Source organism: Leptinotarsa decemlineata, unplaced genomic scaffold (genome assembly GCF_025532065.1).
Source record: "Leptinotarsa decemlineata unplaced genomic scaffold, Ldec_3_MD MMD2_tig00002159_RagTag_RagTag, whole genome shotgun sequence".
In the NCBI taxonomy this organism is placed as follows: domain Eukaryota; kingdom Metazoa; phylum Arthropoda; class Insecta; order Coleoptera; family Chrysomelidae; genus Leptinotarsa; species Leptinotarsa decemlineata.
This window is the reverse complement of record NW_027412574.1, coordinates 8,556,536-8,574,867: the sequence shown is the minus strand read 5'-3', so window position 1 is coordinate 8,574,867 and position 18,332 is coordinate 8,556,536. Positions and strand designations below refer to the sequence as shown.

At 32.8% G+C, this 18,332-nt stretch overlaps 2 protein-coding genes and 1 long non-coding RNA gene across 3 annotated transcripts in view; 1 reads left to right on the top strand and 2 right to left on the bottom strand.

The window, feature by feature from the left end:
- The window catches only part of sotv (exostosin glycosyltransferase sotv), a 55,240-nt gene extending 50,837 nt beyond the window's left edge, over positions 1-4,403 (bottom strand). The window contains exon 1 of the mRNA XM_074177212.1: positions 3,680-4,403. Within this exon, the coding sequence (XP_074033313.1) occupies positions 3,680-4,215 (536 nt within the window). The 5' untranslated portion in view covers positions 4,216-4,403. The remainder of the gene's footprint in view (positions 1-3,679) is intronic.
- A 3,048-nt stretch (positions 4,404-7,451) lies between these two features.
- LOC141483039 (uncharacterized) lies at positions 7,452-13,171 on the top strand. Its single transcript, XR_012465869.1, has 2 exons — positions 7,452-7,583; positions 12,667-13,171. It is a non-coding gene; the product is annotated as an uncharacterized lncRNA (long non-coding RNA).
- On the bottom strand, positions 10,842-15,968 carry RpL18A (Ribosomal protein L18A). The gene is made up of 3 exons (XM_023164964.2): positions 15,822-15,968; positions 15,259-15,615; positions 10,842-11,034 (listed from the first exon to the last, which is right to left on the bottom strand). Exons 1-3 carry the CDS (start codon positions 15,837-15,839, stop codon positions 10,879-10,881), a joined length of 531 nt encoding a protein of 176 aa, XP_023020732.1. The 5' UTR covers positions 15,840-15,968; the 3' UTR covers positions 10,842-10,878.
- Between the last annotated feature and the right edge of the window lie 2,364 nt (positions 15,969-18,332).

Below are 18,332 nucleotides of genomic sequence, written 5' to 3'. Positions count from 1 at the left end.
TTGTAATGGTCTCTGAAACGTGGCTGACCGATCAGTTTGATTCTAACATGATTCAAATTTATGGTTACAAGTTCATACGTGAGGATAGAAAAGGGAGAGGTGGGGGTGTCGGAATTTATCTTAGAAATGATTTGAAGTACAACAAAATAACTTTTGATTTTGTGGTTGAAGAATATCTTGAATTCATATTTATTGAAGTGAAACTTGGATGTAGGAGTCTGGCCTTAGGCGTATTTTATAGGCCTCCAAATACTAATTTTTTGAGCATGATTGGTGACCTTGATAATATTTTATCCGCTGTTTGTCCTGTTTCTGATGATGTGATATGCATGGGAGACTTCAACGTTGACCTTTTCAAACTACCCAATCCCCTACTCAACTGCTCTGAATGTTACAATTTGGAACAAATTCTTAATGAGCCTACTAGAATCACCAACGTTTCTAGCACGCTCATTGACCCGATTTTTTTTTAGTAATAATAATTATATTGTAAGATCTGGTACTTTATCATCCCAAGGCATTTCAGATCACAGGCTAGTTTACGATGAATATTTAACAAAGAAATTCAAAATAGAACCCAAACTTGTAACATACCGCTGTTTCGACAATTTCACTTTGCATACTTTTTTATCAGATTTATACCAGTTGCCGTGGTTCGAAATTATAAGTGAAAATGATATTGATAATAAATTGTACAATTTCAATTCATTTTTAATATCTACTTTTGACAGACACGCCCCTCTTAAAAAAGTTAGAATAACCAAACCACCCGCTCCTTGGCTCACTCAAAATCTCAGACTTCTTATGAAAGAACGTGATAAAGCCTTTCAAAAATTCAAAAAAACTAAATCTGTTAATGATCGTATGAGGTATAAAGAATTGAGAAATTATACCTTGTCAATAGTTAGAACTGAAAAAAGGACATATCTCAAGTCTGTCTGTTCTGAAAAAATACCACGCAAAACCTGGAATGCTCTTTCTAACCTCAATGTTCGTTCAAAAAAACAATATTCATTACCCAATCACCTCTCGAATCTCGATGAAATAAACAACTATTTTGCCCAATTCGTACAAAACATTTCTAATTATTGTGATGAAAATATTGAATTTTATAGCAATAATATTATTTAATCAGTAAAGATAACTTCTCATTTCGATTCGCTACTGAAGAAGCTATTCATGAAATCCTGAATGATATTAAAAGTCAAGCTTCAGGGGTTGATAATATTTCAATCAGAATGTTGAAACTTTGTAGTCCGTTTATAGATAAATATATTATGCATATCATCAATTGTTGTTTTGAACGTTCATATTTTCCAGACTTGTGGAAAATGGCCATTGGGAAACCCATTCCCAAGAATAATGATCCAGCTAGTTATTCTGATCTCAGAATTATCAGTATACTTCCAACCACGAGTAAAATTTTTGAAAGAGTTATTTATTTACAAATTAATGAATATTTTAATAACAATAATCTATTATCACGACGGAATGTCGTTTTAGGCACCGTATGATTCATCATTTGGGTTGTTTTGTCCATAAATTGATCACCCTTCCCCATTCTCCTCTTTTAATACAAAAACTAATTCTGCGTGAAAATATTCACTAAAGAAACATTAGACATAAAAACAAATTAACTATGCCACAACATCGCACTGCACAGTTTCAGAGATCATTTCTTTTTGGTGCTGTAAAACTCTATAATTCATTGCCTGAGCAATTGAAGAGATTCAATATCAGGAAATTCAAATACAAATATAAAAATTATATCTATGATAGTAATGTCAACTTTTACTTTTTAGACAACAGATCAATTCAATTAAATTATTTATCAACTATCTTTAGAAGGTAATCACAAATTATTATTTTATTTACGGTTCTCATTTCGTGGTACCATCACTGTTAATTGCTTTTATTTTTGTATGTTTGCGTGCATTATGGAGTGGTGCTTGTTGGTTGAGTTAGAGTAGCTTTGAGCTAGATTCGCCAAGGAGTACCAGAATCTCCTGTAAACTATTTTCATTTTCAAATATATCTTTGTATTGTTTTTTTTGTATTATCAATAAAGCCGATTTATTATTATTATTATTATTATTATTATTATTTATCATAAACTGCAGAGATCTTAATTTTCATTTTATTGAGACAATCAACTACTTCATATTATGTGAGAGGGTGATATTGGTATGGATAGTTGATTTAAAAATGCAAATCTGATATTTATAAAATACTCAGCAAATGATGCCCTATCTCATCTGAAGTACTACCTCATCTTTTATATATTTCCTTTTCAGACTTAATTTGCTATTTATAATTTTAACACTGCTCAGATTAATAACAGTGGACCTTTTTATAAAACCATGTTGAAACTATGGGGCTTTGACAGAAACTGAGCTATAAATTCATTTGACAATAACAGACTCAGATAGTTTTACAGCTGCTGACAACACCACCACTGGTCTGTAATTGACAATATCAGTTTTGTCACCTTTTCTGAATATTGAACAAAATTACCAGTATCAGTTATATTGAAGATGCTCAGTTAATTTTAAATCCAAGTTTTTTTTTAAATTATTCTTCACTTCATATTTATTGAAATCACAAATTTCTTTTTTAATCTACCTCCGCACTGTGTAGAGAATATACTCATTTCGTATGAGTATGTGATAATTAAATTGATGTTGAAAAAATAACAAACTTTATCTTCATACATGTTTTAATATTATTAAGATAACATTTGACTGCATCGTTCCTTTAACATTCCATCAATTACTTAAAGTTCAATAGTTGAAGGCGGATAATTAATTTCTTTCTTATTTCACAGTTTTAAGTTTAATAGGAAAAGAGAATATTTTATTGATATATCGATATTCAAAAGCATTCAATGCACTGTGGATTTTGGACTGGCGACGTCATCGCTCGGAAGTGCTTAATGAAAGACCCTATGTAATAGTACATAATGACAAAAACTTATTTGATTATCATTTATCTAACTGCCAGAATCAATCACCTATCTCATAAAGTTTTGACATGAAATGCCAATATTTTACATGGTTCCTAGAAGTAATATAGTATGTTACTTAATTGTATTCCAAATCTACCTATTTTAGCAGTTTTAATCATTTATTTAATAAGTTTTCTCATTACCTACTATTATATGAGATATTGTAGAGTAGTTTGATATACTTGTAACTGATGAAGTCACCGTGTAGAGAAACGCCTTTTAAATAAAATTTATTGTGAAATTCTATAATTATTATCATAGATAGTGTTATTAATTTTCATCAAGTAACAGGTCAGAGTATTCATAATTTAAAATCAATATAGTCCTGGCTGCTTCAAAGAGTTGAATGTACTTTTTTGTAGACTAATTTGAAAATGTTTTGGGGATAAAGATTAATTGTCTTAGGGATAATGACAAAAAAATGCTATAAAAATATATAAGGCTGAAAAAACTAGCGTGTTTATGATTTAATCAAATTATTTTTCAGTGGACACTGTACAACTGAATGATAGTTGTTCCAGTATCTGTACTTGAACTTCATAGCTTGATACATAAGGCAAAAAGTTAATGGTATTAATGGTGGGAATCAACACTGATCATACAGAGCAATACGATAACAATTCATCATTTCGCATTCAAATACGTCACTAAATTCTTACGTCACTAAATACTTACAATGGAAGAGAACTTAGAGCCCTTGATGTCGAATTCAGCAAAATTCTGTCTTGATTCAAAGTATCGATAGATGGAATGAATATACATGCTTCTGCTGGATTCGCTGTATAATATTTTGAATTTATCACAGCTTTCAGTATTGAATAATATTCTTTAGATAAGTGTCCAGTGACTGGGGTTCCTTCTTCATCCACGTATTTTTTGAGTGGGTAAACATAGACTGCTATCCTGTCATGTCCTGTATGACCACATCGATATATGTTAAAGCAATCCCAATGGGTACAGAGAGCATTTCTGGGAATCAAGATACTAGCACTATTGGTCAATTTTACAATGGGCAAATTTTTTAAGTTATTCAAATCAATTCGTTCGAAATTTTTGGATACATCCGTAGCAAAATTTGTAAGTGGAACAGATAAAGCTATAAATACAGAAATAACGAGTAACACAAAAAAGAAATTTTTGTATTTCTTATACAAAGAGGCGTTCGCAAAATTGTAAACTCTTGAAATTGATATTTTCGCAGGAACCGTCATTTTTTAAGACACTGAATATAAAATCTATATAAGAAATACATGGCACTGGGTATCTGATGGAAGAGATACCAAGAATTATTCACATTTTTATGGATTTAATTCATAATGTTCAACTCGACCATACACTTTCCACTCTTGTCACTACCCACTACCAACTATCCTACAAAACTGACAACTAAAAGTAAACACTGTAAACAGTATATTTTAGGTTAATGGTCAAAATGTCAAAATGTAAAACAGTTTGACGTTTGACGTAAAGGTGCCTTTGAATGAGCAGTGAAATTCTTACTGCTAAAGCGAAAAAGGCAAATTAATATGTTCATTTCGATGATTTGCCTAGGATTTATCCTAAAGAGTTTTAACAGATAACAATTAGTTTACCCTTGTGAGGTTATTTCCAGTCATCAAAATGCGTATAATTTATATGTTAAATAATATCAGTATCGAAATTTAATTTTCATAACGGAGAAAGAATGGATTTTCTGCTCAATGCTTGAATGGTGCTTTTCTTTTTGATAACCATGATCCAGCAATTATACCATGTTTGAGGATTATTCTCGTTTTTTTCGACAGAATTTTTCTACTTTAGAGTAGTAGAGTACTGTGGCTTCAGAAGGCTGCACCTTCCAACAAATTGTTGTTTCATTTGTATATGCCAATGTCATCTGAGATTTGAATTTGGAGGAAAAAAATATACATTTTTCATCAAACTGTTTTACCGTAGTTATTTCTGAAAAGAAAAAAGTGTTTGTCATGTTATTCATTCATATGTTTGTTTTTTATATCCGTTTCCATATGCATATAAGATCCTGAATTCACCAATGATCATATCATTTCACCGAAGTCGTTTCCTATTCATAATGTGTAGAGTTTCATATCCGGTGTCTAACAAATTGTCCGATGTTTCCGGGTTTATTAGACGCTTTCTGCAGGTTTTTATATCTGATGTTTCATCTGCTACTCCGGCAGACATTATCAAAGGCGATACGGCATTGTCATTTATAAACGATAGGCAATTTCATAACTTTAGCGAGACCTGATTCCCATTCTTAATGAACGAGACGAGAATTCTTGAATTCAGAATTGAATGAGCGCATCAATTCATCAAAGTCGTTTTTCATTGTTTGATGAATTATTTTCTATGGGGGGCTATTCTCGAATTACTCGCAGTTCTGCGATTCCTATAAAATCAGTAATATTGAGTTCCAAGCTACGATTATTGAGCATTTATACAAATCAATAGCAGAGATCCAAATTTCTATCAACCCACTCGTTGTGGCACTAACAATCAAATCGAATCTGCAAATGTTTGAAGAATACCGATTCCTCCGGAATCGTCACCTGCGCCACAGTAGTTACGGAATACTGTGCTTGCGCAACCGTTGCGACGAGTGATTCCAAAATGATCCCCTGTTATGTTCTTGCCACTCATTCCTACTTCTCTACTATCCCTACTAATATTATAAATGCGAATGTATGTTTGTTTGTTGCGGTTCCACGTGAAAACTACTCAACCGATCATCATGAAATTTTGTACACATGTTCTTGGAGGTATTAGAAGTAACATAGGATACTTTTTATTAAAAAAAAATTTTTATGTAAGATAAAAAAATTGTCAAAAAAATTTCAAAATCTCGCTACTTTAACGTCATATAGTTCTTATATTGATTCATTTCCATTGTAGTTATACTTATTTAATAGCATAAATGCAAGCGTAGTCGCGGGTAAAAGCTAGTGTTTTATAAAAAATTGGCAAGTTTTTAAATTTTGAGATGTTTGATGCGCAGTCTTAGTAAACTAATGAGCGAATTCATTTGGTGAATGCGCATGAGATATCGTTGAATTTACTAACTTGTCAAGTATGATTAGGATTTTCAATGGACTGAAAACTATTCGGGGGAACACAGAGTTTGCGACATCTGGATATTGTAATTCAAACCTCGGCCATAAGGAAAACATTGGTATTATCTTATACTGGCAGACCCGGCCACGCGTTGCTGTGGCTATGGTTTACGTTATATTATATTGTTGAAAACTATTCAATACAGTGAAATTATTATTTACGAATAAAGACGGAAACGTTATAGATGGTATAAAAATCCACGAGATTGGGATTTGAACTCAAGGTAAAAAATTTGAAAACGATTGATTAAAAATTTCGATGAGTTGATATTATAAGCACAAATCAATACAAAATAGTTAATTTTTAATTTTAATAATTTTTTTATTCAAGTTTGTAACAAATAACTAAATTACAAAGTTGTTAGGTGATAACATGTAACCCTTCAATTTATAAATGAGGTAGATAGTTCATATAATATGGGGACACTCTACATTTTGTTTTATAAGAGAGAGGACATTGTTAGATCAAGATCTTCAGATGATGTGTTGCTGCAGGTTTTTCCGGGTTTTCCTGCAGCTGAAAAAGCAAATGCGCCACTGGAATCAATGAAATCGCCCCGGAGCGCCAATTAATTTTTATTGTTGTTTTTATTTTATTTTTATCGTTGTTTTAATAAATTTACTATTTGTTCATAATTAATAATGTTTATTATTTTAATTTATAAATATTTCCAATATTTATATCAACTCTGATAAACGTCATAAATCAAAATTCGTCAGGTATGTCACCGATGAGATGGCGAAGACTAAAGGAATGTTGGTTCTTCGGTTGCCGCCTTATCACTGTGAATTGAATCCAATAGTTGGTTTGCGCTCAAGTTAAAGGATTCCTCACAAGGAATAACAAGACCTTCCAATTGTGTGAAGTAAAGAAATGCCTACGCAGTGCTTTAGAGCAAGCTGTCGCCTCAAAAAATCTCGCCTACCGGCAGTGGCGCAAAAATCCCAGTGCCGAAAACCGAACTTGGTTTGTTAATGCTCGCAACCAGCTGGAAACTTAGGATAAATGAAAGCAAAGACATTCACAATCAGCAGACAATTAGGAATAAACTGATTGCCAATCCTAACGGGTCTAGATTCTTCTGGTCGGTAGCTAAAGCTGTTGATCAAAACTTTACAAAATCCACATATCTACCACTAACACAAGCAGATGGTTCAATTGCAACAACAGCCATAGAAAAAGCAAATTTACTAGCTTAACAATTTGCATCCCACTCCACAGTCGATTTCCCACATTAGAATCCACAATGCCGGAAATTACTTTTCGACGTCTAGTCAGGCGAATTCTGAAACAGCTCAATATCATCAAGGCGTCTGGTCCTGATGAAGTGCCCGTCATCGTACTTAAAAAATGTGCAAATGCACTCGTACCAGTATTTTGCAGACTTTTCTACCTGTCTTACAAGAAAGGGATTTTTCCTTCATGTTGAAAGATAATGCTCGCGTTCCGCCTTTTCCCAGAAAGGGTAAGAAAACTCGCCCAAATAACTATAGACCAGTTGCTTTGTATGTAGGTATGTCAGCCATATTTGGAATAGGTAACGCAATAGAGAAACATTGAGAGTCGAAGTAAGATGCGCTTGATATTTCTAAGGTCTTTGACCGTGTGTGGCATTAGGGTTTGCTGGTCAAATTTCGAAGCTATGGCTTGTCGAATCATTTTTGTGTACGGCTTTTCAGTGTCCTGAAAGAACGTTATTCCTTGCAAGTGGCCATCGACGGATATCTCTCGAATACTTTCACCATCAACGCTGGTGTTCCCCAGGGACCCATATTGTCTTCAACCCTTTTTCTATTGTATATCAACGACGTATTGGAAAAAACCAAGAATCCAATATATTGGCTTTGCTCACGACAGCACATATCTTCATCGGCAGCAGGAGGTTGCATATCTTAATGAGGATCTAGAAGTAATTTCGAATTGGGGTGAAAGTAACTAGGTTCAATTCAATGCCGCAAAAACCCAGGCATCGTTTTTCTACAAAAAGATAAATGTCTCCGAACCGGATATAATAATGTCAGGTCAGACAATTCGATTTTCTGCTTCGATAAATTTGTTGGGGGTTAAAATGCGGACACCAATATGTCTTGGCACAATAAGTCGCTGGGATCGAAAAAGCTGCTTCTCAAAAGCTTTGAACACTGTTCCGAACCAGAAAACCGTATACACCTTAGCAGCTTTTGATGCTTAAGAGATCATTTCAGACCTTCTTTGGAGGATTTTTCTCATGTATAGAGCTCTGCTCCTAAGCATACCCTGAAGCTGCTGGATTTCATCCAGACGCCAACATCACTTGCAACCTTGATAGTCTGGAACATCGAAGAAAGGTTGGAGATTTGTCTTTCTTCTATATATACTTTCACGGAAAGTGTTCAAGTGACTTGGCAAATTTGATTCCACCAAAAGCGGTACATATCAGAAATACGCGACGGACTGTGGCTGCTTATAGTTTTGAGGTTCAACTCAGTGCACCTCGAACTTCATTGTTTAAGAACTCTTTCATTTGGAGAACTGCGTTTATGTGGAATAAACTTGCTAAGAACGTTTTTTCAAATGAATGTAATCTCCAACGATTCAAATCCAATGTGTATCACTATACTTTAGCACAGGCACCGCTCTTAGAGCGTCTTAAGGATTTTCATGTATTGATTGTGTTTGTCTTTAAAAAACAGTCGACTAAGAAGCTTGAGAAAAATCTATCCAAAAAACAATCAAAATCGAAGCAGAGATGTGGGATTTGGATGAAGGCATAGACTCATTATCAGAAAAAATATACAGATAGGAAGACCAGCGACGAGAGCTGGAGAGTAGGCAGATTGAGGCCCTGGTGTCAAGTCACAGAACCCTAAAGTGTGTCTCTCAGTACTTCAGAGGAATATTTTTTTTATTACTCCGAGCTCAGTACAGTAAAGTCGAAACGTCCAACAATGCAAAAGTTTGAGCGCGGTTCAACCCAATATTCTATGTTCAAATTTGTGACCGCGAAATCCTATTCTATTATTATACTTATCTGATGGCGTTTATCCATTCACAAGTCTACAAAAAATTCCACGATTGTATTCGTCTATCTGTTAGGGATAACCCACAATAACCATTTTTTATCTTCGAGAAATAATGACTTTTAGAAGCGATTTTAAGCAATACAACATTAATTCTTATGCCTTATACAAATAAGTACCTTAAATACATAATGCATATTTTATAAATCAATATGGCTCTTTACAGTATATAATTTAAATGAATATTTTCGAAGATAGTTTTAAAATGCAGGGACACAGTGGTTGCGACGGTCCCGGTGGCGCTTGCCTATAAATAGTGCATCGAAGGCCGTGCTTCGTCCTATGGCACTTATGTTATCAACTCCCTGAGCCACCAAAGTGGCAGATTGTATTTATTCAAGGTTCCGTCAGCCATGTAACGAAGTAAAATCAATTCACCTTCAACTAGATACATTCTCGTGAGAAAAAATGTGATTGAAAAGGAATTCTCACGATCTAGATGTAATGTTCCCATCTCACGACAGGGGCATACCACCTGTGCGCCATTTTACTGCTGACTATATTAATTACTGTTTCAACATTTTTTTGGGGGGGCGCCTTTTCCAATTATCTTTTTACAAGAAATTTCATTACTTGATTTTTTGTACTGTTTTGCATCTAGTAGGCTAATTCATCAATTTGATACGTAGAACTGCCGGAATGTTTCTATTCCTTTTTTTCTAATAATTTGTCATACACCAACCCAAGCTTTACGCACAAAGATTTCTTCCACCAGCTATGACTCAGTTCGGTAGCTGTAAATTTGGAACCTGTACGTTAGGCTTAACAAATTAGTAGTATAACATTAAAGAAAATTATATTTATATTAATGAAAACTATATTTTTCCCCATTTTTCGAACAGAAATACTTCTTTATAGATTGAAGTCAGTGGTTGAACGATCTGACCCGAAATCTGAAGCGATACAAACCCTAACATACAATAAACCTCACCCTTTGACGAGGCTACTTACCTATTTAACAAAGAACTTTCATGATTTCCATCCTGGTGAAATTATAGTAAGGGAAATGTGTTTGTCGAGTTTCTTCACCTCTAAACTGGTTAGATAATTTGCAAAGTGTAGAAAAAAAGTGTTCCGTGGATAGTTTTCAGTTGAATCTATTGCCAATATTGTCATGCATCAGCGCCGTGCACATGGTCATGCGGCGAAAAAGGAATAGTTGTTTCTTTGCCGTTGCATGATGACAATGTAAAGAGTTGCAATGCTCCAGTATGCGAAAAAGAAATGGTTGTTTCTTTGCCGTTGCATGACGGCAATTTAACGAGCTGTAATTCTCCGGTATGTTTTTACCCTTAGACTGCTGGTTGTTAAAGACCCCAAGACTTATATATATACAAAGTTAGTTATATATATATAAATATACAAAGTGAGTTTTATATATATATATATATATATATATATATATATATATATATATATATATATATATATATATATATATATATATACAAAGTTAGTTATATATATATAGACAAAGTTATCTATTGAAAACGCTTTTTCCATACCATCATCAGAAGATGACTAATACTGTCATCTCCTGATAATGCAAACTAAGTTAGCAAAGCGAATGTCGAGAGACAGCATTTTTGTTCTGGTGTGGAAAGTGTTCGCCCAATTTTTTCAAGTACTAATAAATTTTAGTTGTAATGAAAACAAAATTCATGTCAATATATAAAGAATGTATTCTTCAACCACAACTTATTACAAGAAGTATGTTCTTGGTTTACGAACTGAGAAGCGGTTCATAGATTTGTGTTGAATACGTTTTGGAAGTGGGAAACGAATCTTTGAATCGTGGAACTGTTTAACTTGTGGTCTCCTTGTGTCACTTGCCTTGACTTCTTCAACTTTGATAATCTGTAAAAAAAAAGATGAATATAATAAATAACCTCTGGACTCTCCGAAAGCACAATCAATATTACAATAAATTCAATATATATTTATATTCGTTATTTTTTTTATTCAAATATCATTACATACAAAATAATTGTAGGGCAGTGAAACCAGGCAAATGGTCATTAACTAAACCATTTCCAACGATGCAATGTACCCATTTTAATTTAGCACCGATTCGACCTACTCACATATAAGAAATATGAGTAGGAGATACCATAGTGCAAATATTGAGATAAGAATTCAACAAGGCCTTCATTTGTATTTGGTCACATAGGTTTTTGAACTAAAAATCAATTTATTTGTAGTGTACTCTTTTTTAACATATCAAATGGACAATGAGTTTGGGCAAATTTCCCTTGAGATATGATAGTGTCCTGGAAAGATATTCCAGATTTTAAAAACTTCCAAAATAAATTCTTTAAACAAAGGAATAAAAAAGGTAGCACACTCCACAATGTTGCTAAACTTCACACATTTTAAGTAAATTTCTCCATAATTAAATTACAGGAGAGAATCAGAGACGCATAATTAATTGAAGGTTAATGACTGGTTCAACTGCAACAGGTTCTTAAATAACTGTAAAACTGATATATTTTTATCTCAGAAATTAATTCATAGAGGTGAAGTCAAATGTGAAATGTATTGGAGTAACGCTTGACTCATCCCTAACTTGGAAGTCCTATGTGCACTAATTAGCAAAAACACTATGAAGGGCAACCTATCCTTTCAAAAATTTGGGCAAGTGTTGAAGGTGAAGTGAATCTAACCTTACAATACGATGGGTTGATAAAAACCTAATAAAAGATTTCTACAAATAATAAAAAAAATGCTCGTCAAAAAAGCGTTTATAACATTGGAGAATTCCTATCAGATGATGTGGCTTCTTCTCTGCCAGTGTGATCAATACTTTAAACCAAAAATATCTCATAAACTATCTTTAATCTTTCAAATTATCTTTTAATTTAATTTTTTCAATTTTCAACGTCTATGTTCAATATGAAGAAAGTTCTTTCTGATTGGTGTAAACACAAAAAATAATGTAATGTGTTAATAAATTTTCTTTTCATTGATTCTTCGATCAATTGAATGTTTTGAATAGAGATTATGAGAGAAAATGGTGGTAAATTTTATCAACAGTAGAACTGCAATAATTATCTGAATACATTGGGACCAACCCTACTTCATATCGGGATAATTGGATTTGACAAAAAAAGTCATTCAAAAGGAAAAAATCCCAAAAAACTTCAAGTAACTGAAAATAAAGTTTAAACATCATTTTATTACCGTACGGTAGGGTATTTTGAGTTCAGACAATTGGAGTTCTCCAGATTGTTCTGACATATTTGGACCAGTATCATCGAGCATACAGTGGTTCTCAAACTGATATTTTGCCAAATGTGTTCAAATTAATTTGATTTCTTACAATTCACAACATTAAATGTTTTAGCTGATAGGATATGGAATTTTTGTCAATGAAAATGATCTTGTTTGTACCACTACAATCAATTTTAATGATGAGCAAAAATCTAGGTGTCAACATCTCTCTAAGGATATGAGACAACGGTGATGAGCAGATTTTCATTTTCTTTGCAGAAGTCAACTTCTAGGAAGTCATTCGTTTGGAAGTAAATTCATTGCAAATTTCTTGGACGCACTCAAGTTGCTTAACAGAAGACTACAGTTTCAAATTGACACCCTGAACGAAATATAAAGGTATACATTTCTGTGAAGAATAAAAAAAGAAATACTTCAATAGATCGGGGATGGGCTTAGAATAACTACTGTACAGTGATCACTGTTCAGTTAGTAGAGGACACCTGAACAAAATTGGGCTGTAAACACAGACAGAAAGAGTTCATGTTTTAAGTGAATATAAGGCCCTAGATCACAGTTTATAGATAATCAAGAAGAATATGGCAAATATTCAAGCAAGGACCTGTAAAAACTAGTTCAGGAAATAAGATTGTTGGTGTGGATGTCTTGAAAGAAATGAAAAAGTTTCCAAACAGAAAAAGAGTTTACGTCAACAAGAAAATTGAAAAAATTTTGTCGGTCAAACTGTACAATTTTTATAATAAAAAAAAAAAAACAAGATAGTGTTACTTGAAAGCGTTATGATTTTGATCAAGTATTGGCCATATCCACCACATATAAAAATATTCGGTTAAAGATTTCAAATTAACCCATAATCAAATCCTTTCTTGGTACAAGTTTCAATTGTTAATTGCGCCAGTCTCAGGAAATCAATACATAGTATAAAACAAAGTCGCTTCCAGCGTTTATAGACTTTAGAAGGGTCTACAGAAAAGTCTGCGATAGTATATGTCTATTTCTTGGGGATAACCCACAATAACCAGTTTTTATTAATGGCTCAGCGGGTGTCTTATAAAAATCGTGTTGAAAGCCGCACTTTGCCCTATAGCACCATATTAGTAGCGATTGAATGCATTTATATGTATATTTGGTATCAGAATTTCACCCAGGGTAGGTTGCTAGTATTTTTTTTTTTGGTTAATGTAAAATGAATATGAAATTTTTAGATATTATTAAGAGAAAAACAGTAAATAAAGACATCAAAATGAACGCTCATGAAATGCCCAGTTGTCCGAGAAAATTGTAAATGAGATCCTTCTCCAACATTAAGGAAGCCATTGGTGTTTTTCTTCAAAACACTGATCTGTTACTTGGTGAAAATCAAAAACACTATTCGTGATGATAATTATAAATTTTCACAACATAGACTCAATTTCTACTATGAGTTTCACTACAGTAGCATCCTCTACACTACTATACAATGCAGTTTATACAAATTATGGACCTCAAATAATATATGTTACTAATTGGTGAACAGGTAGTTTTAAGAACGAGTACCCAGCAAGTACATAGCAGGTAATTTTTGTTACTAAAAATTCATTCTCAAGAGTCAAGTTCAGTTGAACGATTTCAGTTATCAACAAAAGTTGAACGAAAAACTTAGTTAAGCTGATCAACTTTTCAGTAGATCAACAAATGTTAGACTGAGTCAAACTTTATTGTTCAACTTATGAGTTGTCTGCCAATTTTAAAACACATTACCGAGAAAATTACTTTTAGTTCTTCTTTCAACAAAACACTTATTGTACTTACAATTTCATGCACAACTGCTTTCGATGCCATTTTCAACTTAATTACATTGAAATGAGTTGAAAATGAAATGAATTGAAACATTTTGTGCTGAACAATGTGAACAAAAACTAATTCCAGTCATACTCAACTTTTGTTGATCAACTAAACTTAAATTGCGAGAACACGTCCTAGGAATTCAACTGAAAAATTTCCTCATTAGTATCAATCATGAAAAGAATGTGACATTTTACAAGTTTTCATTACCAAAAGTATGTAGCTGAAATATAAAAAAATATATGAAGGACTATTTTAAAATGTTTCAAAAAACTAGCAGAGGCAACTAAAATCAATATTTCCTTCAAGTGGCAGAGAAAAAACTGCCTAGAAATGCAGAAATCTTTTGAATTACCTTGTCTTATGAAATTTCACCTACTAGGTGGTACATTACAAATAATGGCCATTACATTACCTAAAAACTAAACATAATAACTGCTAACTATACCAAGGAAAAGTTTCTGGTTCATGCAAATATCAACATAACCACAATTATTATTCATTTAATATTCTACTGTATGATATTACCATAATGAAATGACGGTTCAAGATTTTTTACTCATTTCTCCAACTATTATGATACAAATTTGAAACATTCTTTTTGAAATTTCTATACTCAATGAAAGTTGCAAATATTTTAACTTGGTGCATGTAAATTTTCTTTTTGACTCGAGCTCTAAAGACGTATTCGGGTTTGTCATCGGGACAGTCCTATAACAGTAAAAAACAGTTGCTTAGTTGAACCTTAGAAAGTTATGCGATAGTACATTCTAAATAAACAGTAATGTAACTATTTTGAACCATACCAGTAGCAATTCCGAATATTCCTTCATTTATTAATTTAATTGGCCAATTTTCTAGAGATAGTTCTTTCTTAGTCAAATTTCCTTATATGCTCCCATCGATTTGTTATGGTTGACCTCTTAATTCTTAATCTTGGGAGTGTTGCATACACTTAATATTAATCTCTCTGGAGACATGAATTTCTAGAGAAATATAACATCATTCATACAAAATAAGACTCACCTGTATAGCATGAGCTCTGGCTCTGTGACGGGCTCCCATATCTCTGTAGCAAGAAGTTACAGCTCCAGAAACACTAAGATCTCTGTATTCCCTGTACATGTTGTGGGTGCCAGATCGGGAATCATACCGGAGCCAAATACCGAAGTTTTTGATTTTAATAGGCGATTTTTCGGGAATAGGTTTCACAGACACGATCTCGCCAGTGGCTTTCTTGAACTTTTTAAGCTGGCGAAGGAAATACCAGAAACGAGATTTCGCTACTATTGGGTCCGGAGCAAATATCCTCATTTTATATAAAGGAGTTGTTTTCTCCTTTTCTGTAGGCAACTTACGCCCGATAACTTCATATTCTTTCAACTGAAAACAGAAAAATTGTTTTGTAACAGATAGTAGTTATGACACTAAGCACACGTGTACGGCCATGCAAAACAAGTTCAAAATCAAAACCTGATATCAAAAAGTACTTATTTTTAATACTGCAAACACCAGTACTATTAGTTATTGAAAAAACAACATAATGACCTTAAAATTATTAAATTTACTAATGAAAACACTTAACTAACCTCTCCCTTGGCTTTCATGGCTGCGGTGTTATACCGAAAGGAAGCGGAAACTTAGAAAAATTAAAGTGATACGCTCTGCAGTTCACTATTCACTTGTCATTTGTCATATTGAAAATAGGGATATGTTCCGAAAGTACTCAAATTTGGGTTTGGTCGTTCGAACATTACTTGTAATGCAATAGTTCTGAAAAAATCAATATAAAATATAGAAAGACGAATAATGTGACCATTATCAACATCATCAGTTATGATTATAGGAATAATAAAATGATTCCAGTAATAGAATTATCAGCAATCGAGTGAAGTGGAATGGAATATTGAGATTTGTTCGATTCGGTCATATAGTGCATTTGAAACATTAGCGCGGTTTCATTGGCTGAAGTAACCATCAGAAATTTTACTTCGCATTCAAGAGCTTGCCGTCACTTTTTTACGTTTACGTCATTATCAGTGACAAGATAGGTAACAGTTGCCAATAATAAACGGAACATTGTTATTGCTGTTATTTTTGAGATAACATTATGAAATATTGTATTTTTGCATATTTCGATATTCCATGTTGTGAAATGTTACCCATAAGGTGGATTCATGCATGTTCGATTAGTAATCAACAGTTAACAATCAATAAGTGACTATATAGACTATATCGGATGTGGATATTATTTGGAGCACACGTATCTTTTTCGAGTTTGCTACTCTGTTTACTTCTCATTAGTGGCAGTTTTCATTTCAGTTGTTCATACCGTTTCCTGCTCTAAATATTGAGAGTTCTAATCGGTAAATGCATATAAAAAAACGTCAAATAAAACCCAAAGTTGCCAACTCAGAATAATTCTGATGATACAAATAAAACTTTTAGCGAAAGGACAATAAGATGAACAATGAGAGCGTCATTATATAAAAACGTAGAACGTAGAATTTGTAACATCTGTAGTAAAATAAATTTATTGAAAACATCGTTTCCTCATTGGAATTGAAATGCGCTTACCAAGTTAGCATCATCAGAAGATGACTGGAAAAGTGCTTTCGAAAGATAATATGAGAATATAAGCTTTCACGGCTAAAGTCACGATCAAAGAACAAAATCTTGGCTGATGAGCCATGGTCAAATGGAACTTGAAATACCAAATGCTTCGTCTGCTACTGTGACATATACATCATGAGTTGTATTTGCGTTGATTGCGAAGACGAAGGTCATATACCGAAGTCTACTTTATGGTGACGTTTTTGCTACTTGTTCCTTGCTAATTGAGTGTGCATAAATTCACTTCCAGTTATTGATGTTAAAAAATAAACTTACCAGAGAAATCAACTGTTTGGCAACATTTTTAAAAAATGTACGATGGGAAATAGAATAACGTAAAATGCAATTTTATCTAATAATATAAATTCAGTAATGATCACAGCGTTGAATGAATACTGCGCAATCGTAATCCTAAATAATTTGCAGTCATTTGTAATACAATTACAGTATTTTAGAAGAAAAAATAATAAAATTCTGTTGTATCCAAAACGTGCAGTACTATTCAGTTATTTGATTTTATGTAAGAGTGTTATTGTTTAATCTTCAATAAGTTAGAATTTAAAATTAGGCGAGTTCTTAAATTCACCGATACAATCATTTATTGGTTGGAAAAATACATCAGGAATTTTGTGTTAAATTTAAGAATTCGCTTTTATTATTCATTCAGGTATATTTTCAGATAGTTCACCTAATTTCAATAAACATGTTACATATATTTCAAAAAAAATTGCTATAAAAGTTACATCATGAATAGTAAAAGACTTAACAAATAGAACAAGATTCAAGATATTTGGATCTATCATCGAGCCTCATTTTCAATATTGTTCAACAATTTTATTCTCACTCAATAAGAATCAGATAGAAATTTTACAGAGATTATTATGTCTTGACTATATTAAAATATTATAAACTATCAATATCTATATTAAAAATAGATAAAATAAATTGTAAAACGCTGAAAATGATAACAATGTTCGTGAGAGAAACTAGGAGAATTCATAAACCAGCACTATAAACTCACAAAATAATTTTTAATTCTAAAATTCAAATTCAGTGTCAGTAACATTAAACCTGATGTCACTATATCATTGATGCCAAACTTGTTTGTAACCACACCTTTCCCTTTTCTTCAGGTATACCTTCGTTTAAAGACAACTCTATTCAGCCACCCACCTATATAGTAACCTTGAAAATACGAAGACTGAAGATGTGTTCCTTGAGCGTTCGATTAGGTCGCTTCGCTCGATAAGAGTTCGATAATACTATATGTTCGGTATTTACGAGAGCGAGAAAAAAATGTGATCACTTAGCTCTGAGAATAACGTTTGAATAAGACACATTTTTAAGTTGTCAGTTATCATGTTTAAAAAGGAATTGTTGAGTCACAGACATTTTTGAATAAATTTAAACTGTTGGTAAAATTTTCAATTCTTTTTCTCAGCACATCACCGTTTTCAGAAAAATTTCATGACGTATTCTTATTCACA